Source organism: Eschscholzia californica, unplaced genomic scaffold (genome assembly GCF_041429995.1).
Source record: "Eschscholzia californica isolate CP2 unplaced genomic scaffold, dmEscCali1.0.p SCAF_5, whole genome shotgun sequence".
NCBI lineage: Eukaryota > Viridiplantae > Streptophyta > Magnoliopsida > Ranunculales > Papaveraceae > Eschscholzia > Eschscholzia californica.
The window spans coordinates 33,528,332-33,555,137 of NW_028238472.1; the positions used below are offsets into that span (position 1 = coordinate 33,528,332).

General features: G+C 35.4%; 1 protein-coding gene and 2 non-coding genes across 13 annotated transcripts; 2 read left to right on the plus strand and 1 right to left on the minus strand.

The window, feature by feature from the left end:
* Window positions 1-7,460: 7,460 nt before the first annotated feature.
* On the plus strand, window positions 7,461-7,548 carry TRNAM-CAU (transfer RNA methionine (anticodon CAU)). The gene is given in 2 exon segments: window positions 7,461-7,498; window positions 7,513-7,548. It is a non-coding gene; the product is annotated as a tRNA-Met (tRNA).
* A 1,042-nt stretch (window positions 7,549-8,590) lies between these two features.
* Window positions 8,591-8,663, plus strand: TRNAF-GAA (transfer RNA phenylalanine (anticodon GAA)). Its single transcript has one exon. It is a non-coding gene; the product is annotated as a tRNA-Phe (tRNA).
* A 2,522-nt stretch (window positions 8,664-11,185) lies between these two features.
* LOC147538730 (chromatin modification-related protein EAF1 B-like) lies at window positions 11,186-25,673 on the minus strand. 11 transcript variants are annotated; one of them, XM_086638979.1, is made up of 23 exons: window positions 25,345-25,673; window positions 25,160-25,217; window positions 22,552-22,804; window positions 22,417-22,471; window positions 22,198-22,283; window positions 20,662-22,111; window positions 20,440-20,559; window positions 19,970-20,242; window positions 19,124-19,306; window positions 18,669-18,749; window positions 17,948-18,008; window positions 17,270-17,850; window positions 17,140-17,193; window positions 16,883-16,940; window positions 16,568-16,659; window positions 15,681-15,734; window positions 15,517-15,597; window positions 15,217-15,354; window positions 14,956-15,072; window positions 14,685-14,791; window positions 14,343-14,540; window positions 13,864-14,248; window positions 11,186-13,305 (listed from the first exon to the last, which is right to left on the minus strand). In XM_086638979.1, exons 3-23 carry the CDS (start codon window positions 22,692-22,694, stop codon window positions 11,776-11,778), a joined length of 5,847 nt encoding a protein of 1,948 aa, XP_086495105.1. In that variant the 5' UTR covers window positions 22,695-22,804; window positions 25,160-25,217; window positions 25,345-25,673; the 3' UTR covers window positions 11,186-11,775. The 11 variants fall into 11 exon arrangements, with proteins under 11 accessions (XP_086495105.1, XP_086495097.1, XP_086495103.1 ...); XM_086638971.1 differs by having other exon boundaries at window positions 16,568-16,761; window positions 25,345-25,668; XM_086638977.1 differs by having other exon boundaries at window positions 19,124-19,309; window positions 25,345-25,657.
* Between the last annotated feature and the right edge of the window lie 1,133 nt (window positions 25,674-26,806).

Sequence of the window (26,806 nt, forward strand, 5' to 3'; positions counted from 1 at the left end):
TGCTAAAGCATTTCGGTTCGCCCTTCGTCAATATAGTATAAGAACAAGCCACGATTTCGATTCGACAATTACCCAAACGATAGAGATGGGTGGGTCAAAAGTTGTCAATTTCTTTCAATCCCTAGACCCAGCATCATGGGCAGACTCATTCTTTCCGGTCAAATGTAATGAGATCTCAACAATTTTCATATTTCAACATATAATAATCGTTCTTACACTTACAAAATAAAACATGTTTTCAAATTACAGAGAATTGTTCATAAATTATACATTATTTCTAGTGGACATATCATAATTTATCTACCTGTGCACATTTAAGATAAATCATAAACAAGTTTTAATCTATTATTGTTACATAGGCACACTACTATATCTTCACGACTATCAGAGTCATTCAACAACAAGATTCGACATGTTAGGGTACTTCCAATTACATTGATGTTGGATGCTTCATATGCATATAATGGAGACGATGAACTTCAATCGCGAGTTAAATAAATAATCATCTTCTTTGTAAACTTCAACCATATATTTCTTGTTCACTTTCTTCATCAACAACTCTCTCACTTACCTGTATCAAATGAATAACATTAATGAATATATTTTCAGTGTAACATGTAAAATATCTAATAAATAACATATTATGTATATTCAATTTTAAACAAAACAATACCAAAATGTATTTTGTGTTAAATAATATACATTATTTACGATGGACAATATATTTAGATGAAAAAATTTCAATCACTATGTGTTATTTCTAATAAAAGAACATGTACTGATTCGATCAATATATATATTTTCTAGTTCAAGGCCAGCCAGATCTTTTTCCATCCCATCCATGAATCATCAACTGACCATCTTCGAAGTCTTGGGTATTTATCAGCATGTCTTGGGCTTTTCTTGTACAAATCAGTGTGCATGCATACCCATAACTATTGAGAAGGAAACAAAAATAAGAAGTTAAAAACCATATTCTTCATAATACATTACTTGTGTTTTCAAATGAAATTACAAAGAATTTCCTCATAAGACTAACAATTTTTATCATTTGTTGAAAATTTCATATAATGTATTGTACAAAACATCTCTGCATCTGTTCTAAGCTAACAAAAAATGTTGTAAAATCAAAACAGAAATCCTAGATCCAAAAACTCTAAAAGTAATTTCCATCATAAATAACACGTTTTGTTTAGAAAAAACACAAAATCGGTTGACGAACATAAACCCAAAAACCAGAAAAAAAAAACTCCCAAAATATCTTTTAAAATCTCACCAAAATATCACAAAAAACCCTCATTTAGACACCTGATTTTTCCCTTCTATGACCTTGTCTCTGTTTTTAGAAAAGTGGAGTAGAGAAATGGACTTGATTTGGAAAAGTGACGATACTTGTGAACTTTAAGATCTATATAAAGTGTGTAAAACAACCACCAAGAAGAAGAAGAAGTTTTATTGTTGATTTGAGTTTTCTTGAAGAAAAAGAAGAACAACATTTGTGAAAAACAACCACCAAGAAGAAGAAGAAGTTCATCGGTATAGTTTAGTTTTTGACGTTGTGGGTTTGAAAAGAAGACCATCATTAAAGTTGACCAAGAAAAAATAGTTATTTGCTTTACTCTTTTAGATCTTCATCTCCTACTATTAACAAGTAAGGATAGATAGATCTAAGAGTTAGAAATTGATCTTCAAATCTTCAAGCTTTTAATGGTGAAAAACCTTACATTGTTGAAGACTTACATAAACAATCAAAATTCTTTGAAACTAAACTTGACTACTAAAAAGAATCTAATTTATTTGGATAGAAAAAGTAAACTACATAACTAGACCGATAATATTTCGGCGAACGGTAGTCATTGACGGACTACCACCGCCTGTTAGTCGGAAACCCAAGGATCGAACTCGTTAGAGTAACAATGCTCTTGATACCATGTGGGATAAATAATATAAGAGGGAGAAGAGTTGTATTGATTGAGATTAATTCACTATTACATTTTGGGCCCTTTATATAGGCTCTACAAGAGAGTCATAGTATTAACTTAGTCCATGTGGGACTATTCATCTAACCTCTTAAACATGTTCTCTAACAGTTTGAACGATCAGTCTGGTTGGAGGAAAATTATCTCTAAAATAGATGATCTTAAATACTCAAGTTGGAACGACTAAGGTTTTAAGGTCAATCATTTCTCCGTTTCAAAGTGTTTTTATGGTGAACAGAGGGATTTTGGATAGGTTCTCGTTGTCGGTGAATTTTACTAGAATGACTAAATAGATGATCTTAAATACTCAAGTTGGAAGCTTAGCATGAGAGATGATCTTAATCTTAGAGAAATTAAGATAGCTTGGAACCCAATACCTATGGTTATTTATCATCAGAGGTAGACGCATTAACCACATATTTGTTTACTTGGGAGAAGTTTTAAGATATAACCGAAACCCTAAATACAATCAAAGCTAAGAAATCAACCTTACTATCACAAAATTACACTTTCCATTCAGAATTGTGACTCAAAGAGCATTATTTTCAATAGGGACATTTGTTGTTTAAACCCCATTTTCTATAATTCACATGTTGTTTGGACTCCCTTTTTGTTAAAAAAAATTAGATATAACAGTTCCAAAATATTTTGGACTATTTTACCCTTCTTCTTCTTCTTCATGGTGGTATTACCATGCGATGGAGACCCTAACAATTCAAATAATAAACAAAAAACCAAAAACAAAAATTCTTTAGCAGATAGTTAGAGAGATAGAGAGAAATTGTGTAATTATAGTGCACCAAAACGTAAGATAAAAACAACAAATTTCGACTGCAATTGAAACAATAAAGGAAGATCTAGAGGTATAATCCTAGGGTTTTGAGAAACTAGGATTAACGGGCTTAAGTTGAGAGAACTTAGGGCATTGATTTGTCTTGATAGGGAACATTACGATGGTTGTGTCTCTGATGGTAGTAGGTGGCAACAAATGCAAATGGGTAATTAAAATCCCACTTTGTGACTTTTGCTTCAAAGTGAAGATGCATCACAAACAAATACAAGAAGAAAGAAATTGTGTGTATTAGCACAAATCAAATGGTTTTTAGAGAGAGAAACCTTGTGTAATCCAATCAATATTTCTGTATTCTTTAAAATTTGAAGTTGCTTTAGATCTACTACTTCAATTGTGTTCAAATTAAAGTTAATTTTTAAATCAACATCTGGAAATGGACTTTTTTTTATTTCAAAATCAATAAATTACTATTATGTTTTACTTTTTCCACCTCTCTCTCTCTCTATTTTGTTTTATATTACTTATCGACGAACATGTTGATCAAAATTTCAATGGAGATGAAACAAACTTATAAATTAGTGGGTCCAAACAGCAATATTAGTTATGTAAGGGTAAAGTGGGATTTCTTTTCATTATAACTTTAGAGACGGAATATTCCTTAATTATTCTATCAAAAGGGAGTCTAAAGTGCAACACTGGAAAAAAGGAGTCCAAACAGCAAGTGAATTATAGAAAAGGGGGTCCAAATAGCAAATCTCCCTTTTCAATAGGCATAAAACCACAAAATTGTTTACTTCAATTGATTTTCTTCAATTTTTTTCCTTTTTCCAATTATAGTTTAAGTTAGCGATGTAATACTGACATTAACGAATTGTTGAAGTAATTAGGGTTTTTGATATGTATTGAAACATCTGTGATATATCATTTGTAATAATTTTAATGGATTTCGTCTAACCTAGATAAAAATTAGGGTTTGATTAGTTCAAAAACTAGTTGTAATTGCACTTTCCATATCGGTGCCCTATTGCTTGTATTGTCAATATACTTTTAGGGAATAGACAATGACCCCCAGTTATTTAGCGATACTAGGACTACACTCTCAAAATGAAAATATGTACGACGTTAACCCTCATCTTTTATTTTTCTTTTAAATATCAGTTAAGTGGTTCACGTGCCAACTACATGAGTGATTTATGACAAAAATACCCTGCATAAAATATTAGGTTAAGACATTGACCCCCAACTAGTTACTGATATTAGGATTACACTCCCAAAACAAAAATATGTTTGGCGGTGACTATCATTCTCAATTTTTTCGTCAAATATCAATTAAGTAGTTAACGTGCGGTTTAATATTCCTTTTACTTTTGCAGGTTTTCAGATGTGATGAAAAATTTAATCCTAATCTAACAACATAAAAATCTAAGATCTCAAACTGCATTCTCTACAGAAAGTGAGAACCCGATCCTAATAAGTAAGAAATATCAAGGAAAATAAGCCACCCGAAATTCGAGACAGGTTCAATCCGCCTGGCTAGATATATTAGATGGGCTACCGATTGGAAACATATAAAAAAAATGCTTACCCCAATACTATTTGGCCATCCAATAAGTTTGGTTGATTAAAGAGATTAGATAAAGTCTCGGATATTTAATCGTTAGATACAAAGTCTAGTACTTAGTTTTAGATTTGTTACTTATAATATAAAAACCCATGCATGTGGTTGGCACGCGTGCTACTTTACTGGTGTTTGAAGGAAAATTGAGAATAAGAGTCGACTACAAACATATTTTCATTTTAGGGACGTAGTCCTAAAATTACTAAATAATTAGGGGTCATTGTCTAAGTAAACCTAAATAAGAATTGAAGGGTATTTTTGTCATAAGCCAAGCATGTGGTTGACACACGAACCACTTAATTGATATGTAACGGAAAAATCGAGAAGTAGAATCAACGTCATAGATATATTCATTTTAGGTGTGTAGTCCTAATATCGGTAAAGTCTTCAAGGTACATAATTCATATGGTCATTCCCTAGTAGTACTAGACTACTACTAGTAGTCAAGTACTAGTATTCTTTCTCTCTACTCTCTTGTTAATTTCTCTAAGAATTAGAAGAATGGTTGTTATCATTAGTATTATTGGCTTCACGCATTGTGATCTTCAAAATTTTGTAGTAAATTAAGGATATATATATATATATACTAGGGTATAGCCCGTGCCCGAGGGCACGGACAGTTATATCAATCAACATTCAACGAAATTATTGAAGAAATCAAACTAACATCAAGGTTGTGTTTGATACCAATTAAGGGAAGAGAAAAAAATGGAGAAATATTTACTCCGAGAAATTTTTTCTTGGAGAAAAATTTTCTTCACAAATATTTTTTAATTTTCTACTGTTTGGTTCAATTGGAAAAAACAAAACTTGTTTCTTTGTTTTCTTCACAAACATTTTAACAAACATCTCAGCTTCATCATCACATGCTCCTCTACACACAAAATCAAAATCATTAAAGAAATTTTTAAGATTCACATCATAGAGGTGGTGGTGAATATAATCCATTGTCAGCTCAAATGATTTTATACAAAGAAAAAAATGTTCTTTTAGAAAAGAGAGACTGGGGTTTTAGAGAGAGATGGGAAGATGTTTAGCCAAATAAACTTTTAAGGCAACTTCAAAATCGGTAAAAGTAAGTGACAATTGCATATCACCATAGACCAAGAAGATTAGATATTCAAAACCAGACTAACAAAATCACCATTAAAGAAACAAAGTAAGAAACGAAAAGAACTATTTTGTTTTTTTTACTTTGAATTGAATTCCATTAATTTTTATCTCATTAATGAGGTTCAAATCTTCCTATCCATCTATGCCTGAATATAATCATAATCAACAAGACCAACAACCAATCAAACATTGGACGCCTTGTGTATCATTTGGTCCTTCTTGTAGATTAGGTTGTATAGATGCCTATACTGTATATATTTTAGTGATAGAGAGGGAGAGGAGAGAGAGAAAAAAAAAAGAGGGAGAGGGACTATGTCAAATCCGTAACCGATTTGAAGAAAAAATTTCTTCTTTGAAACACATGAAATTCCCCATTTTTGAGAGAAAAGGGGAAAAAAACTCACGTGTTCTTTTAAGTTTCTCTCCCCATAAAACCTATCAAACACTAGGAAAATAGAGATTTGAGAGAAAAAATTCTTTTTTCCCTTAAAAAAGTGCCTATCAAACATAACCCAAGTTGTCATAAACACATATTACCAAGAAATGTAATAATGAAGAAATCAAACCGGAATCCTATTATTTTTCAATTTGATAGGTTATTTTGGAACAGATATTATGAGAAAAAGAAAAAGGAAATAGGTTATTTTATTTCTAAACATGTGTTGTGCAAGAAATAGTTATTTCATATAGGTTAATTTATTTCTAAACTCGAGAAACCTTTTATTTCTTTATATAACTTATTTTTCTTAGATAGGTTATTTTATTTCTAAGAAGGACTATACTGTAATATTAGGGAAGGACTCCTAGACAATATAGATAATTAAATAAAGATGTTTGTCCCGACAAATAGTTATTTTATATGGGTATATCCCGTGCCCTAGGGCACGGACAATTGTATCAATCAAATGTTACGAAATTTATTGTTATATTTTATTGAGAGGGAGAGATTTTTATTAGTTATTATTTTTTTTATTTCTTTTCTCTTAAATTAGTTATTATTTTATTGAGAAAGAGATTTTAATTTCTTTTTTTAACCATTGAAATTTATTTTATTTCTTTTTTTCTTAAATTAGTTATTTTATTTCTAAGAAGGAAAGGATTATTGTTTTTTAAATAGGTAACTTTATTTCTACGAAGGACTATATTATAAATTTTGAGAAGGGCTTCTAACTAATATACATAATTAAATAAGGATGTTTGTCCCAGTCATCGTTTTTCCTTCTGTTTTATTATATAGACTAGGTATATCCCGTGTCCTAGAGCACAGACACTTGTATCAATCAAATGTTACGAAATTTATTGTTATATTTTATTGAAAGAGAGAGATTTTTATTAAGAGTAGTTATTATTTTTTTGTATTATTTTTTTGTTTCTTTTCTCTTAAATTAGTTATTATTTTATTGAGAGAGAGAGATTTTAATTTCTTTTTTATTAGTTATTATTTTTTATTAGTTATTATTTTTTATTAGTTATTATTTTTTTGTTTCTTTTTTCTTAAATTAGTTATTATTTTATTGAGATAGAGAGATTCTAATTTCTTTTTTTAACCCTTGAAATTTATTTTGTTTGTTTTTTTTTCTTAAATTAGTTATTTTATTTCTAAGAAGGAAGGATTATTGTTTTTTAAATAGCTAACTTTATTTCTACGAAGGACTGTATTTTAAATTTTGAGAAGGGCTTCTAGACAGTATCCTTTATTAAAAAATGATGTTTGTCCCAATTATCGTTTTCCCTTCTGTTTTATTATATACATATATATATATATATATCTTCTAAAAACTACCTACTCCCCACTAAATATCTAAATCTATCTCTCTCTCTCTCTAAACTGATTCTTCATTAGAGATCACATTGTTGATCATCATCGTCATCCTAAACTACTCGGATCACCGTGACTAGGTAAGGAAACGTTCATTTAAATTTAATAAATAAATCAGTTATAAAATTATAATAAAATGGGGTGGTGGCGCAGTTGGCTAGCGCGTAGGTCTCATAGCTTAAAGCGAGTAATCCTGAGGTCGAGAGTTCGAGCCTCTCTCACCCCATTTACTTTTTTCTTTTTTTGCATCTATCTGGCTGCCTTTTATCTTAAGAATGTGGTTTTTCCTTAATCTTCAAAATTTTGTAGTAAATTAAGGATTGACGAATCGGGTTGGTGAAATATGTACTACAAATGTCATGTATCAGGGCCCCACGACTCCATTGCAACGGCATACCGACATGTACAGGTACAACAATTGAATGTATGTGTATCTGGTTTCAGTATATCAAACATACATGTAGGCTGTGCATGGTTTAGTTCTGCTAGGTTAATCAATCCAAGAGTAGTCAGATGATTGCTTAGTCAATAATGGTGAAGCTCTTGTGAATGTTATTTTCATGTTGACGAACTTGGAGGTACACTTACTTTCTTGTGAATGTTATTTTCATTATATAGATTATTATGTATAAAGTATAATGTTTAAAGTTTAGGATTTTGTAACTTAGGGTTATATAAGTGAGTACCCCCTTCATCAAAAAAAAAAAAGTGAGTACCTAAGTAGTTGGACAATTTGTTCTTAGTTATCATGTATAATTCTATACATTTTTGTACTGTAAACTTTTCCCTTCTCTTACCATTTTTCTCCCTAAAACACCTAAACTAGAAGGAAGTGAAGCTTGAGCACAGTTCACCAATCTTGGCTGAGACTATATTTGACGAGTACTTCTCGGGTGACTAAGGGACTACTATAGTCCCACTTTGCTTAACAACCCGTTCGGGCTATTGGTGCATGCTCAAGCATACCAAGCGACGAGCCCTTTTGGGCAGGCTCGTGGAGCTTTTACCATGAAAACCCTATAGCATTTGAGCTTGGGTCTAGGTGTCAAAAGCAAGTCTTTGGTTCGGTTTTCCAACCGAGCCAAACCGTTCTTGCATAGTTTGGTTCGGTAACCAAACCATGAACAGATTGAGATTTATAATAACCGAACCCTTTGGATCGGACTATGGATAGGTTCGAAAAGTCGGTAATTCAACCAATGTTCACCCCTAGTTTTTCTCCATGTAAAGTATGTACTTATCCAACACTTTTCCAATTATATCACAAAGCGGGGATAGCTCAGTTGGGAGAGCGTCAGACTGAAGATCTGAAGGTCGCGTGTTCGATCCACGCTCACCGCATTTTTATGTTTTTTTCACTCCGACTTTCGATCTTCTTTTATGTTTTTTCCCTCCGATTTTCAATCTCCTTCCTTTTTGCCTTTTGCTTAATTGCTCAAATGTGATCCTTACTCTTTTCTGTATACAAATCTTAAGAACTGTCATCTCAATATTCAACCATGGTCGAATTCATTATGATTCAACCATGGTTGAACAAGTTTGTAATAGGACAATACATGGCGGAGAAGTACAGCATTTTAGAGAGAAAGAGAGAGTTGACTAGTTGAGTAAGAGATCGAAGTGCGAGAGTCGAGAATGATAGCTCTAAAGTTCTCAAAATTCATTGTTTCGTTGTGAAAAAAACCTCTCTATGCTTTCGGAAAATTGGAATTATAATTGATCTAAGGTCAATAGGCAAGATTATTCCTGTTTTCTTGGTAAACAACATACTTCGAACTTTGAAGCATCTTTCTCTATTAAGTACTGACAACCTAAGAGTATCTCCAATGCAACACTCAACTTGAAAAATTCAATTTGACACATAGGATTACTTGAGTTTTTAATAGAAAAAAACTATCCAATGTAAGAGCATCTCCAATGCAACACTCAACAAAAACTCAATTACTCCAATGTGTCAAGTATGAATTGAGTTTCTCTTTCCTAGGCAACACAATTGAGATACTCAATTCAAAATACTTCTCCAATACAACACTCAAAAAATCTCAACACTTACTTTAGATTTACTCTTATTTCTTATTTTAATATATTAAATGATGATGTGGACCAATTGAGATACAACAATAAATGTTGAGTTCTTTTGAGTATCTCAACATTTATTGTTGACACATCATATTGAGTTTCTAGTTGAGTGTTACATTGGAGAGTATTTTTTTTGTTAAAAACTCAAATAATCCTATGTGTCAAATTGAGTTTTTCAAATTGAGTGTTGCATTGGAGATGCTCTAACACTCAACTAGAATCTCAATATGATGTGTCAACAATAAATGTTGAGATACTCAATATTGAGTATCTCAACATTTATTGTTGTATCTAAATTAGTTCACATCATCATTTTATATATTAAAATAATAACGAGAGTAAATCTAAAGTAAATGGTGAGTTTTTTGGTATTGCATTGGAGAAGTATTTTGAATTAAGGATCTCCATAGTGTCACCTATGACACATTGCATTAGTAGAGTTTTTGTTGAGTGTTGCATTGGAGATGCTCTAAGGTCATGTTTTTGTTCTCTCATTGTGAGTATCTTACTTGTCTCAATCTGTACCGTCTGAGTGATGAAGCCCAACATCAACCCGAATCAACAATTCAAATTCTATAGGCATCAAGATTCAAACAAAAGCAAACATTTTGAAATCCTACTCGAATTTATTCAGACATCAACTCAAATTCAAGATAACATACCATCTCCATCACCTTCACATGAGCCTCTAACCCCGTCACTGCAAAATCTAAGCAGTTGCCTTCTTTTTTAGCTTCTGAGAAAGGATTTGAAGACCTTTGCCGAGAGTTTTATGGGTTTCCATCATCAACCAACTTTACTTCAACTTCTTGGGTGGGTTGCTGCAACTTTTTCGGCTTAAATGGTTCTGATTTGCTGGCTTGTGAAGCTAGCACAGGAGAACTCCTTTGAGCATTCTGCTTTAATGCTTGACTACTACTTGTATTATGATTTTATTCTTAACAACATCTAGCAATAGATTTTGTTGCATTAGATAAAAACATAGCTATAGGTTCATTATATACAAAACCAGGGACGTCGAAGAGGGTGCAACCGGTGCCATTGCACCGGCCCCCCTCTTTCTAGGGGTCATTTTTAGTACTGAAGGAAATAATGTAAACTAATTCTAAGTGAAGATCAACAAGAATAACAAGAACAACAAGAAATTGAATCAATGAAATTGTGTCAACCTTATTTGCCTCTAAAAGATCTCAATCAAAGTAATCCTGAGTGAAGATCAACCCTTCTTGAAGAGAAATGATTGTAAGTAATGAAGGAAAAATAGAGATAGAAAAGATTAGATCTAAAAATGATAACGAAGATGAAGATAGAATTAAAGAAATATGAAGAGCTACACAAATATGACAGTCTACACTCTCTTGTACAAGAAAGACAATTTTAGTAACAAAACAAACATAAGGTCACCGGAAATATTAACTAGTCAGGGAGTAAAAGTTTGAACCTGACTTTCGAAAATACTACCAACCCAAAACAAATTGTTTTCTTCTAACCTCAACAGCCCAATGGCATACCACCTAAAGTGACATTTTTTAGGTTTAGACATCAGGCGGTCCAAATTCTATCGTATGACATGATAATGGAAAATTTTAGAGGCCCCCCTTATAAGTGAAGATCAACCTCTTCGTGTTCCAATCCTGTAACAATATAAGCAAGCCTACACAATTTATAGAAGCCTATAAATTGCTTATAGCTATATAATTGGGAGGATAAAGAAAATAAAACCACAGTTAACAAAAGCATATACAAAATGAGAGGAGACAGAAGAAAAAAAACAACAAAAGGGATACAGACAAGTCTTTAAGATTAGAAAGATGGCTTTTCGTGCATTATCAGATTAATTCAAAAGCCATAATAATACATTGACCATCTATGGGAAAACTTAAGAGAAAAAGGGAAAGTGAAGAACAATTTAAACCCTTCCCTTTTTCTTTCTTCCCTTCTCTACCCTATACAGAAACATATGAAGGGAATCAGCCAAGAACCAAAAAAAGGAAAAATGGATCAGACCCCTGTACATAAACCAGCCTCGAGTTCATTACCTACCTACTAGCTTCCATCTGCTCATCCCAGTTGCCTAAAGCTACTTTCAGATCTTAGTGTCAAATCCAAAGGGGGAAACCATCACCCATGCCTGAATAAAAAGATGTAAATGTAGGCGAAAATCTTACACCCATCCTAAACTGTCTCTGTCTTGCCCCCATCATATCTTCATAAGTGTGATAAGCATTTGATGTAACTTACAAGGCACAATGGAACTCAGTTTGTAATTAATCTGTACAGTTCTGTAACAAGGCAAGGACGAAAGCAGGCTAGACCGACCGTTGGGAATTGCATACCCTATTAGATGCTTCATCCTGGTCCAGTGTTAACGGGCCTAGCATAGTTCACCATTTCCTGCTTGCGGATTTTGTTGTTGTGGTTGGGGCGACTGCAACTGTTTTTGCTCTTGTGGTGGCGGGGACTGCGGTAGTGGAGCTGATGGTGCAGGATGTGTGGGGAGGTTTCCTGACAGCTGTTTCTGGCTGATCTCTTGGACAGATGAGGAAGGTTCTGATACTATTTCCACTGTGCTAGTTGAGGGTGGTGGATTTCCAACGGCAGACATGTGACTACCCGTGGTTGGAATTCCTGAATCACATACTGGTTCTGATGCTGATTCCCAATTAGAAGGTGCACCACTTGCAGAAGAAACAAGAGTAACACTGGTTGATGATTCTGTACAGGCTTCAGGCGGTCCTGCTCTAATTCCCCCGGTATAAAGTGTGCTATTTGTAGGTTGTTGGTCAACTGTTGACCGCATATGTGAATCAGAACTAGATTGCAGATTGGATTGTAGCATTCTCTGTACATTATGAGGCGAATGACCAACCTGCTTCTGCTGGGCAGAACTCATAGTTGATGGAAGATGAGATTGCTGAGAAACCGACACTGTATTATGACCTGAAGAAACTGCTGCCGGAGATATATGTGGAACTTGCTTTGACAAAGAGGATGAGCGAGAAAACAGCTTTTGTTGTGGCGAACTTTGGTTCGAAGACTGAGACGGCATGGGAGATTTACTTGGCTGAAAGGGATTTGAACCTGAAACTGGGCCCTGCTTTCCTTGCACCGACTGCATAACCGGCTCACCTTTCTCAAATGATACTTGATTTGCACGAGTCGTCTCACTAACCCCATTCACATGGGAAGGATCAACAGTGAGATTCTGATGCATAATCGTATTTCCTTTTCCCATTCCCTTAAACAATTTAGCTTGTTGCTGCGGTTGAGATTGTTGTCGTTGTTGAAGTTGCTGTTGTTGACGCCGTTGCTTCATAATCTGATTAGCCAAGTTGTTACCAGTGCTACCCTGATGACCCCGAGCAAGGCCATGAGAAGGCGGGTGCTGTTTTAGTTGGGGTTGCGGAGTTATCTGATTCAAGGGAGAAGATGATGAGGGCAGTGAAGATGCTTGTTGCTGAATCTGAGAATTATTTGGCAAAGGCGGCATTGGAAGCTGGGGCTGTGTTTGGACATGAGGGATAGAAGCATTGGGGGTAGTAAATGGATGTTGTTGTTGATGGTGATGATGCATGAGACGTTGGTGGAGTTGCTTTTCCTTAGCAAGTCGAAGCATGTAAGCTTGCTGCTGAGGGGTGGTGGTAGAATGGTTGCTTCCTTGAAGATGGGGGTGGTGGGCCTGTTGGGGAATCGAAATGCCATGGGATTGTTGATGGGTCATCTGATGTTGCTGCTGCGGATGTTGGACTGAAAACGTTTGACCAGGTGGCGGGGCAGTTTGATTAGAGAATCCCGGACTCAGCGCATTAAAAGCAGGAAGGCCTTGGCTACTTCCTTGTGTCACTTGCTGCATCTGAAGCTCTTGCATCATCTGCTGTCTCTGATCCTCTGGATTTTGTCCAGGCTATTATATAACAAAGAAAAGAAGTGTCAGAAATGTAATAACCAGTAAAGACAATTAAGTCTCAGCTAAAATGGAATTGCCGAATAACTGTAGAATCAGGTGAAATCTTTGGAGCACTAGGGTGGTGTTTGTCTTTTCCGATTATCTGCATCTGAATCGTCTGAGTCTGACTCATCTAAATTTGAGCACCTGAGTCTGTCTTGTTCTGGTGATGAGTACAATAGTCATCTCAAGTTATTTCAGATAGTGGCCTTCTAATTTTGACTTATTTTATGTTCGACCCGAAATTAACCGAAATGTCAACCCGAGTCAGCCATTCAGACAAGCCAGGTGCCCATAAGTTAGACATAAAAGAAACAAGCTGAGATCTTACTCAAGTTGCCAAGTCCACTCAGATCTGATTTAATCTATGAAAGTGAAAACAACTGAAAAAAGAAAAAAGAATCTAATATTGCAGTACTAATAGTACTTAGAGTCAAAGATAGCTCATGAAAAAACATTATCTGCTCCTCCAAAAATGAGATGGAATGAAATTGGTTCGAACTTTCAAACACTCACCCGGAACATATGCATACTATCACGAGGTCTCATCATTGTAGCTCCTTGACCAGAGACAGATCCATTTTGCATATGTATAGAGTTTGGAATCCCAGTACCAGTTGTAGGAAGCATATTACCAGAAGAAACCATGTTCAACATTGGAGAGCCTATTCCTTGAAATCCTGATCGAGGCATCGGCATACTTCTATTCATATTTCCACTCATCATACCCATACCATTTCCACCAGGTAACATGCGAACACCACGATCAGCTCCTCCTAATGTCCCAGGAACAGAGTGATGAACATTTCTACCAGACATCATTTTATTGTAATGTTGCATCCTTTGTTGTTCATCGATAGATAAAGTTGGGGTTCTTGGACCATTAAATCTGTGACCATCCCTGAAAGAAACGTAATCATAAAATCTCGTCTGGATGAGCTATTTATGTATAATTGTATATACAGTAATTGTATGGAGTAGTTAACAATGCATACCTGGAAGAGGCATTGAGTGAAGAAGAGGAAGAAGGTAGGCTATTACCAAGGACCATCCCAGAAGATCCTTGTAGCGTGGAGCTAGCAACAGGAGTTCCTGAACCATGATTTGATATTGCTAAACCACTAGGCTGAGACCCTTGGCCAAGGGAAATTACATCTGGGGATGAAGTAGTTGCATCACAAAGATCGAGAGGCCTTCATTATCAAATAACGAAGTTATTGAGAGAAGAAAGCTTGAGGTTTTTCAAATTATTGAAATGTGGAAATTTGGACAAAAGAACAGAATGGCAACAAGAAAGTCACAGAGACTGCTCTGTGCAAAAACAAATTGGAACTTACGTTAGACAACCCCCATTCAAGTTATCTGGGCAGACTTGAGACATAGCTATAACGTGCGAATTGTGGACTGGCACTATTGGTATTTGTTTCTGATCCTGATTATCATTCTTCACAGAGCCAACCACGGCAAAAGAACAGGAATCAAATTCGTTAGCATCGCTCCATAAGTACAAAAATGCAAGAGAGAAACAAAATGCTATGGCAGTTATGTACAAAGTCATGAATGATGAATCTAATGATAAAGACTTTAAGACAAAAGCAAGAAAAGAACCTGTCTCCTACGAGAATATTGATGTTGGCCAACAAAAATGATTTTCTCCAAATGAAACTTAAGAGTATCCTCTTCCATTGGACCCTGCAAACGTTGAAACAACTGTCTCGCACCGCCCTGAGGAATGCATCATCAAGATATGAGGTTATAGACACTAACATGCTTAACTCTGAAATCCTTTAGGTTGCTTCAAAGTTCTGCCCACGACCACGACAAAAGCAAAAAAGTTCAAATAATCAACAAGCAAAAAAAGAATCATGCCTTTGGAATCCCAGGTAAAGTGGATGGATAAGGTTGGGATGACCCCGAATCCTCGGCACTATCAGCTCCGTCACCAGCATTCTTGTCCATTAAGTTCTTATGGCGCTCCTTGCAATCTTCAGGTTTCCGGAAAACGCACTGCAAGTGCATACATAAAATATAGCAGCGTCTTTAGTACCCAAAGAGGAATTGACGAGTCGATGACGCTTAGTATGACTTTTTTTAATTAATTTGAGAAGTTGAGAACTTAGCAATATCTGAAATCAGGGAGTAACGGAAGAAACCCTAAATATACATTACCTTGAACTTTATAGTGCTGTTGATAACATCACTAACAAGTTCCCAGTTTGGACCCATATCATGTACAAGTACAACTAGTGCCTGGAGTGCAAAGTTAAAATGTCTCAGAAACTTTTTAGTTTAAACAATAATCCGGAAATCAAGACAGCGTGAAGATCATTGACCTGATCTTCAATATGGGACCATTTACTCTCTGACCCCAACTGTCCAGTAGGAATCTGCAAAGACAATAAAGTATATTAAGTTCAGTAATAATTTCTTACCAACATATAGTGGTGATATACCGCATGATATCCTCCCATGAGAAGAGAAATTTTGTTGCAACTTGCATGATTGCATCAATAGGAGATATGGTCATACGGGAATAGCGAAATTGGAGCTGTAGTTAAATAGTTAACTCCTTTGCAGATTCAATACAAACTACTACTTTAATTTCATCTCAACCTTTTAGATTAGGCAAAGTCCCAACTAATTGAGGTCGCCGGACAAAAGAATTCATATTTAAGCAAACACTCCGCATACGAGTATACTGAAGGAGCAAGCTTTTAATCAAACACGGTCAAAGAAACTGCTTATGAACTGTGCCTGAACTTTGCGTTCATTAAACTATGCAGCACAGACAGACGGTACAAAGTCTGGGGCACGGTGAATGGAAAAGGGTCAATCAGGAACAGTATAATTTATTGTCATGATTGTTAGATCAGTAGGTCATTTTTTTTAATGTACACTTTTTCTTCTTTACGTTCAGCCATTGTCATACACAAAATGTTTTAATCTATAGTAATATTTTATACGTTATAGTCCTAACTCCTAGCTCGACTTTGACACAAGTTAATAAAACATGTAAATACATCTCACTTTATGCCAGCTAAAGTGATTAACAATGTCCACAACCCGATTGTGTTTAACACAAGAAAAAATATTCTAAAATGGAGTTTCTACGTACATAGTTATGTGATGAAGGTCCATAATTGTCTTAATATGGAACCATAATGAGTAAACCAAATCACTAACCAATTACTAGCAGTGTAATGACCATATAAGAGAATACCTTCAGCACTTTAGTTTTCCTCCCACGATCCCGGCCAGCATAACCTTTGACAAGCTTATTAGGATTCGACATATTACTTATTTGGGAAGCCACTGGAGAAGGAATTGACCCCATTAGAGGATTAATGCTTTCAGAAGTATCTGTTAATTGTTTCATGATCTTAAGCTTCTTTGAGATATGTGGGCCACCAAAACCTTGAGATAAAGAATTTGAAAATCTTGCAACTGAGTAAGGCACAAATAAATTGAAGAAAAAGACAGATAATACAGTAATAGTGTTCACAGGGTTTATGCTCAAGGTGACAAAGAGCATTACCTCCATTTCCATTAGATTCAAAAGCATGACTCTCTAATCTCTTTTTGGAATGATCCCTCTGCAGTAAGAACATGGAAAATCCGATGAGTATGGGAAACAATACATGGCATGCGTAATCCGTAATACAAAATTGAGAAGAACAAAAACAAATTGAAGTTTTCAATCATGTGGCACTTAAACTTAATCATGATTTGCAGGCGTATGTGTTATTAGATTTTGTGCAATTATGCTCACATTGTTGCTTACGTGAAACTCACCTGTTCATTTTGAACCACTGAATCAAGTGGCCACCTCTGTTCATATGCAGAACCCTGCAACCATAATAGTATTCATGTTACTTGCAAAAATTAATGAATGCACAGAAAGCACATGAAGAAGCATCCATACTTTCCCCACACAGGAAGTCCCACTGTTCTGTGAGTTTATTGAGTTCTTGTGAAGTGCATGCTTAGGCTTGTTCTTTTTAGGTTTCATAGATATTTCTGTATAATCTGGCTGGAAGTGTTTTCCAAACTCTCCTGTTGATGCAACCTCCAAACTTTTCCTGACTTGTGATCCACCATGGACAGTACTCTGGTCATCCTGGAAAGAACTAGTATCTCCACTTGAAGCATCAGTTTTGTTTGGAAATTGTACACCTCCAGCAGTTCCAGCACCAAAAGGACTTACTACCCGCTGCCTTGCAGCAGTACGCACACGTTTTGTAGGAATGGAACCAACATTTATGTTGTTAGAAGGCCTTTTCCCTACTAAAAATGACGGATGAGGCCCCATTTTGTTTTCCGCACAGTGACCATATGAAAGATCTGGTCCAATTTCATATGACCTTGCGGAGTATGACTTGGATGGGTTCTTCCGTTTCTTCTGAGCAAAATTTGACAACCTGCTGCCCTCAAAAGATCCAGGTAGGTAATAGGTTCCTGTTTCTCCTACATATTCTCCGTATGCATTTTCTCGAGATTCAAATTCTGCAGAAAAAGTAATCTCATATTCAAAGCACATGAAATTATTCAACTAGTAAGAAAATAACCAACCAAGCACCATGGTGCTAAACTGCTAATATACCTGCTCCGGCATAATAGATAGATGAGTCAACCTCTTCTTGGTGCATACTGCTGGCAGATTTCTGAGAACAAAATGATTCCCAAAATTAGCTGAGTGACAAGGAGAAGAGTGAATGAACTATGATGTTAGCAAAAAACATGAGGTCCTATCAAGGTTGGGTTTCATGTGAAACAGAATAGGAGTATATTAAGAATCTCTAAAGAGCGCAGTGCTGAACAAATAATAACAAAAACATGAAACACAAACTTTTTATCTGTAAACACGGAATGAAAACCAAGGGTTTGGTTGGACCGAGGAGTTCTACATCTTTTTCCCTTTCTTCCAGTTCCCTCCGAGGAAGAAGAGGGTAGTGGCAAAACAAACTTATGTTATTCCAGAAACTACAAGACTCGAAGGATCCTTGATAATGTCATCAACCCATCATGTACAAAAAACATATAGATTCCAATAGTTTACTCAATTTGCTATCTAATGAGTCAAGTTTTTTGCCTTTTTGGCTCTTTCATTCAATTTTCCTCAAGGCCAAAATGGTAATTTAGAAATGAAAATCTAAATGGTTTTCTTAATGATTCGATAGTGTCACTCAGGCCCATACTCGGACCACTATATAGATAATAACATAGGACTACGCACCATAATCTTCAAACATATCTAGCCAGAAATACAATCGTCTCATAAACAGTACGATGTTCCTTGAAACTTTGACAAGTGCAAAGATTACCTGATACTGTGACCAATGTAGTTCCACAGATTTTCGATAGCCCTCCATTGCGCCGAGGGGAACTGTATAGAAGAGGGTTTCCTGTCAGGAAAAAGATTCAGCACATGAAATGTTATCTGCAGCGAGAATCAAATATGAAACGAACAAAAGAAAGTAATGCAAAAAATATATAGACAAGCACGACCTGCGATATCTAACATCCAAAATATTGAGTAATGTTGGATAACAACAATAGATAAAAAATTTGCTGGTATCAGTAAAATAGTAAATACAATTAGCATGTGGGAGAAACAAAGACTGAACTAGCAGTCTCGGCATGAGATATCCAACCAAATGAGTTTATAAGGTTTCACTAAAAATTTAAAAGAGGATGACTTGGATCCCTAAAAGTAATAACAACCAAATGAATTTATAAGGTTTCACTAAAAATTTAAAAGAGGATGACTTAGCCGTACTTCAGAGAGTTGATCATCCCATTCAATAATACCCAAATCAGAATTCCTGTCAGGAGTCAGTGGGGCTTCCGCTTGGTCAGCATGACCAAGGGTATTACTGTATTTCAAGAATCGAACTGCGTATCCCTGAATTGCATGGGGCAGACTTTTTGCAGGATTTTCCTCATTATGTTTGCTACTCTCCTGCTACAACAGAAAACTATTTCAGTGATAGAGGTTGAGGGAACATATTAACTTAACAGCTTGATGCTCAAAGAAAGAAACGGCACAAATACAATGAACCGCAAATGTTATAATTTGATTGCCATTTAATTATCCAGATGTTCAGCACTTCAACTAGATATTCACACCAGAATCAACTAAACCTATATTCCAATAGATATTAGATGAAGCTAGACTAAAATCTATTGATGGCTTCTTGCCCTTGCATAAATTTCTCAACTACAATAAGCAAAAAATACTCGAGGTAAAAGAAAACTTCAGCATTTAATTATTTAAATCCCTCAACATCACAACCTTCAAACATCAGAATCTTTGTCACGAGTGATTGTACATACCCTCAAGTATCTTGATAGCACATCCAATTAACATAATTCAGATCAAACAGAAACAGGTTGTTTTTAGGTTTTCTTAGTTGTGCAGCATCTGGATAATTAAATGATGCTCAAATATTTTATGGTGTCGGTAGAAATGGGAATGGTAAGAAAGTGAACTTGAAAGGCCATATCAAATGAAGTCATAACCCTTTTTTGGTAATTAATCAATTCGAATGAAACCATAGTCAAATGGAACATAAAATTCAAGAATAATATCCACCAAAAAGAACGCATCAGTTTAACCAAGTACCATATGCGGTTCTTCAATCCTGCTTTTTACAGATTCACCTCCATTAACCTTCAGTGATTCAACTAATGCAACCTTACAATCTTTGAGGACCAAACTAGGATCATCACTGCTTAGGAGCTCTGCTGAATGCCAGAACTGCATGATAGCCTTTGCCAAGGTATGAGCTACCTTTTTCTGCACTCGAAAGAGACTTTGTTGTCCAAACCTTGACCGGCCATTAACAGCAACCATTCGACATATTTGGGCTGCAATTGTTGTCTTCCAGAGACGTTCCTATTCAAAAAAGAAAACATAAAGAAATTAAGCTAGAAATGCATCTTGCTCAACGATAAATTGGACTACATTAAATCATAGACCCAGAATACATAATGTCTTTTCTTAAAAAATATGAACAGAACCATACGAGTTAAAAAAACAAAGTACACATAAAATGAAAAAAGAAATTCCATGTCCCTACTACAAATACACACCTGCATGAAATCATTAGCTAACCACGCCATTTCCTCAAGGACAAAATCCCAATGAGATTTCCTTCTGTTCTCTAAAGGAAAACTGCCCTCAGATAGCTCTGCAATCCTCTTACGTTTGGCCTGTTTGTCAAAACACCTAAGATTTTTGTAATCCAAAATTAACAATTACTAAAGTGTAATAAACTCATGTTATAAACTCTTAGAAAAGCAAAAAAAAATAACCTCAATAATACGCGCCTCTTCCAGTACTGAATCTTCATGCACTTTGTTTGCCAACTTTATATGGCTACCTGTACAGCTATTAAGCTGAGGGGAAGCTTCTGAACCCCTACCAGAAAAGGTGGCCTCCATAAGCTTGCATTGAGAAGACGCTGAAGTGCTCTTTTGTCTACCTTCAACGAAGGAAGTGGGCCTTCCATTTATGGATTCATCTCCTGAAGGATGGTTTAACTTTCTTTTTGGTTTTGAACAGTTAGATTCATTAGCGTCTCCCCGCTCCATGTCAGGTACAAGCTCCACCTCATCTTTCAGACCTAACTTCTTGTCACAGATTTCCTCCTCCAATCTACAAGAAGACTCCCTGACCTTGAGGTCTTGTTCAACAGGATTATGAACATCTTCTGTATTATCAAATATCCCAACATCTTTGGTCTCACTGTTTTCTTTGGCCACATTGACAACTGGTATATCAATAGACTCTTCACCCTCTGGCCTCTGTTCCTTGTAATTTTTAGAAGAGTTGATTTTACTCAAGGGGGCCTGTTCTGTAGAGATGTTTGCATCTAACCTTGGGGTGGCCTGTGTGGAAGATGACTCTGGTTCTAATGAATTCCTATTACATATAATGGTGTTTGTTTTACCTTCATTTGCCAAATCTTTTCCAACTCCATCTGGAAAGCTGAACTGGTTAGGCCCACTGGCAGTGTCAAGATTTCCCACCTTACCACAATCAAGACCAGATACAAGGTTTGTTGTCTCTCCAACCAACTCAAGTGAGACAGAGTTCGTGATATCAGGAACTTGATCTGCCGCCCCATGCAGAACTTTATTATGTTGAGAACCATGAAAGTCTTTGGGTGTAGTACCGCTGAACTCACATTTAAGCACACCATCCTTCAAGTCAATATTGTTTTCTTCAGCATGTGGAATATCCAACTTATTATCAGAATCAGCAGTCTTAAGAACAACTCCGTTGCGAGTTGCAGATTTGGAGTTACATATAAAAGATATACAGTGATTTTTCTGAGTGATTGCTTCAGATGCCAATCCCTTCACATTCCTAGAACCATGCCTAGATGAAGGTAAAACTGAAGATCCTTTACGATCACAAGCAGAGGCTAACTCAGTTGGGCAAGCACGAGCATCACGACTTGCTCTGGACCTGTTCCGACGAGTATATTGACCTATTACCTCAAGCCGCGAAACCAAGTCATCAGGCTGTTTGACACAATGAAGGCCATCCAACTTGGGCAATTTTTTTGATACAGGATCTTTACATCTGTTGACCTTGGTGGAAGTTCTCTTCCCCCCGATTCTATCATTTTCCACATCAAAGAGCAAGAGATTATCAGCGGTGTTGGTTTCACGGCCTTGAGAAATCCCTGGTCTACCACTGCTTTCAGCAGAGTCTCCAGGAGGTGAGGCTGCCAATGAAAAGCTGCCTTTTGCTTCACTGTAATACAACCAAATAAACAACTGTAAATAGGTTGGGCACTGCAGCCAATCCTCAGCTTATAACTTACACGTTGAAATTAATACCTGTTGACGATCTGGTCGGTGAACGAAGTAGATTGGAAGCTAACAGATGCTGCAGTCCCGAGTTTAAAATTCAATGGGTTGCCCCCCTGTGACAAAGAAGACCATATGCACAATTAACATCATTCTTCTGATTTTCAATTGAAGAAAGAGGGTAGAGAGAGATGGTTAAAATCACTCCAGTCGTAGCTGATAGAGTAAATAGGGCATACGCTGACGTACTTTCTCAAGAAACTCTAGCTCCTTTCTACGTTCTTCACGGGCATCATACTCTTGTCTGTAACCACCAAAATTAATATATTACCATATTCTATTTATCAACCACCAGAAACAGTACAGACCAGATTAACAACTTACCTGAGTTCTGCCTGAGCTTTTTCAATTGCTGCTCTTCGTGGAGAGGCTTTCGTGTCTATACCAACTCCACCATCAATGACTCCTCCCATAGAATCAACCTCTGCATTTAGTAGGAGTACAGACTCCAAGCTATGTCCATGCATTCCTCCGCTCCCAGCCACAGTTCAATATCTAGAGCAGTTGTTACCACTCCGTAGATTCCAAAGTTCCATCATGTTCCTAAGTATAAATATATATACACATATACTGCAAGCTGCACAGGAAGCACGATATTAAAAAACATGTAATCAATTGTGTTTTTATGTAGTCTACTTTGTAGATCAACTGAGACAAAAAGAACGTTAGGAAGAGATATAATCAGGTAGTTTGAACGTTGGATGTGGGTAATCTCCCACAATCCATATGGGTTCAGCAAGCCATTGACACGTAGACAAATGGAAGGCAAGCTAGATTTCACACACGGTGTACTCGTACTGATAAAAATATTCTTAATATTATAATAGACAAGTGCTCATATAATATGTGTGCATAAGTAGACACACAAACACCCACGATTTGCATTAAAAGTTAAGAGATGTTAGAGCCTTGGAAATATAAAGATTGGGTGACACGGTGGCCAGTTAATACATCTATCTTGCCAGACAGGTTTCTACAAAAAAAAGAAGAGCTAATTATATGGAACACCAAAAGATTTGAAGGATAAGAATGTGATAGACTAAATAAAATAACTGAACAACGGTTTAAGGTGTGAAATTCTCGGTGATAGAGTCAAGATATTCAGATATGCTTAATAAACATTGCATGTCAGTCAATAAAAGACAAAAAAAGAGGGAAACTTCTCCACTTGCATGAACTAAGTGTGTGTTTGGTTGCAATAGGGGAAGGAAAAATAATGGGGTTAAAACTTCTTACAGAAATATCATTTTTAGAGAAAATGATTCTTGAGAAATATTTTCATATTTATGTTGTTTGGTTCGCGATGAAATTATAACTTCATCAAATATTCCATTTTTCGGATTTCGTTGTTATGTTAAAATCATTTTCTTAATAATTTTATATCATAATCGAAGTAATTCGAGCATGTTCATTTTGTAAGCTTCTGCAAATGAAGCTCCAATTGTTTGAACCACCATTTTGCTGGAATTACAGATTTTCAAGTCCAAAAATCACCACCACGAAACTTAAGTATAATAACAATTAATCTAATAAAGTTAAAACATAAAAAGTAATCATTCAGCAATTCATATAAAAAACGAACTTTTTCCATTAGATATGGTGGAGGGGACATATGAAGAGGAGAAGATAAACAAGCACAAAAGAATAGACCAAATAATTGAGAACAAGGTAAAAAGACGGAAGAAAAAATGTGTTTCATTTTAGTAAGATGTAACTATGGACATATTTGATTAGGGAAAACAGATTCACAAGTAGGAGGTGGGTGACAGTTTTCCCTATTTTTGAAGAAAATTGGGAAAATCTAGAAAAAAAAATTCTTCAAAATACCAACCAAACACATGTAAATTAATTTTTAAAGAATTATTTTCTTTTTTCTCCAAAAAACTTAACATACCAACCAAAAAGATGGAAATTAATTTTTAAAGAATTATTTTCTTTGTTCTCCAAAAACTGGCAATCAAACACAACCTAAGTGTAACCGAGATAATTACGTGGGCTTAAGTCACTCTAATGTAACACAATCTGACACCTCACAGATTGTCAATACCAAAATCAACTGTTTATAGACGATCATAAGCACTCAAAACTATTATATTACAGAACAAACTACACTCATAATCTAAATAACATAGTTAATAAAACTTTTCAAGTTTCAAATTGATTAAAAGCGTGACTTTTTATAATTGAAAGAAAACAAATAAATGCATGAACTTCTAGAAGTAGGTGTGGCTCCAGGCTCTACACTTCTGTCCAGAGAATCAACACATTTGGATATAAGCTATAATGAAGCAGTAAATTAGATTGTCAAAGCCTACTAGCTATAAGATGCAATATGCTACTAAATTATGGACATGGCACAAGTTCAATATAGAACTAGAACAAATCAAAAGCAAGCCTATAGCTCAGCCCATAATCATAAATGTAAATTTGCTTCCAGTTTTAGAAATTAAAAGAGTGAACTATAGTCCTATGGTTCAGTTGCTTCCAATTTTAGGAAAATATCGTTGGGTTACAGTATTCAGGTTGAAATAGGAAACATGAAATTCATTTACATCAAAATCTGTATTCAGCTCGACTATCTTCACACTACCTCCCGACGAGGAACAAGCTCCTCCTGAGTATAATTGCTAGTTGCATGTTGGTATACTACTTAGACTAACATGTCCCCTCGGGTTAAAATGACTTGCTTAACTGTTAAAGATAGATTCAGCATCACTCCTGACAACTTGCACCTAGAAAGGACTAGGTTAACAATCTAACGTACTGCATTGGGTAAGTTTCCATCAAGGCATCACTAAATTTGTACTTACAGGCCACTAATTTCTACTGGAAACTTCCAATTTACTTCCAAAAACTCAAACTAGGGTTAGGGCATCATTGTAAGTACTGACTATCATGCATTATTATCTACAACAATTTCCATCTAAATTACCTGCAATCTGTCTCTATCTGGCTCGCCTACGACAATTGAACTTCAATGAAATCAAATTCTGCTCAAAATTGAAGAAATATAAATTCTAGGGTTACGAATGATCAAAAATTGGTGAAGTTTTATATCGAATTTCAAAATTAAAATATGGGGATTTTAGTTATTATAAGTTGAATAAGAAATCTGACCTTTCGTAAGAGCTCAAATGAGTGAGAATGAGTCTTGTCGATCACAACGTGTTTAGAGAGAGAGAGAAAACAAAAGCATCAAATCTCGAATAACAGAAGTAGCGAAAGGAATGAAAATTTGTAGAGAGAGAAAGTGGTGAAGAAATTTTTGAGTTCGTTAGAAGTAATCACGTAGTAAAGAGTTCTGAATTAAAATGGGAGAAGAATAGCAGAGAAATGTAATAGCAAGTTGTTCTTCGTCTTCGATGCCCTAATTCGAACTGTGTAAGAGGGTCAGTGGATCCTGTACAGGTTCTAAATTCAACCCGAGCCCAAACAACTGGTCCACTAGCCCAATCGTTATCTTGGACCTAAAAGACATCTACAGGCCCTATACTATATTCTCTTATCATTTGTACCGGCCACAATCACATCTCCCTTCGGTATCCTTTGGCAACGCAAAAGTAAAAGTATTTTTACTTGTAGTAAAAGTTCTTTGACTTTTAAAAAGCAGAAAATGACATAAAGTTAGTTTGGCAAGACACTTATAAGTCAAAATATTCTATAAATGAAAATGAGAAATTTTATATACACTTATCGTTTCTACCGGCCACAATCACATCTCCTCTAGGTGTCGTTTTTCAACGCAAAAGTAAAAGTACTTTTTCTTGTAGTAAAAGTTCTTTGACTTTTAAAAAGTAGAAAATGACATAAAGTTATTGTTTGACTTTTTTATTTTTTCACGGAAATTGGGAAGTAATTTTCCGTCCAAAAGAAAAAGTTTTTTGCTTTCCAGACATAAGCAAAAAAAATTTGAAAAGAAAAAAAAATAAAATTTTAACTTAAATAAAGTCACACTTATATGCATTACCAAATTAACTTTTCTACTTAAATAAGTAAACAAGTAAATTATTTCGGCGCGGCCAAACGACTCCTTAACTTGAACAAAAAGTCAAAAACATACCTTAAATGTGAGGGTATATAGAAAATGGTAAGTGCATTTAAAATTTCCCAAGGAGAAAACATTATAAAGATTGTATGAGAAAATTCAAATTGAGAAATGTTATATACATTTACCAATTCTGCATGCCGCACTCACACCTCCTTTGACTTCAAGAAAAATTACCTTGGATGTGAGTGTATTTGACAGAAGTAGGGAGGGAATTTAAAATTTTCCATCCAAATATTACAAAGACAACCTTGCATCCCTGATTTTGCAACTCCTTTGTACTTATAAAAAAGTGAAGATGAAGTTGAATTAGTAAGAGGGGTATGAAATGATGAAAAGTTTTCTCCCGTTCAATAAAGGGGTAATGGCGGCTCCCTCTATCGACGGGGAAGCGGGTCATCAACCCCTATCTATTTGTTTATCTATTTATTCATATGACTACCCCTTGACTCCATATGTTGCCTTCAAGAAAATTGAACCAAAATTTAGATAAGACTTTGTCGACTTAAAAAATCTAGTAATAGGGGTGGAATT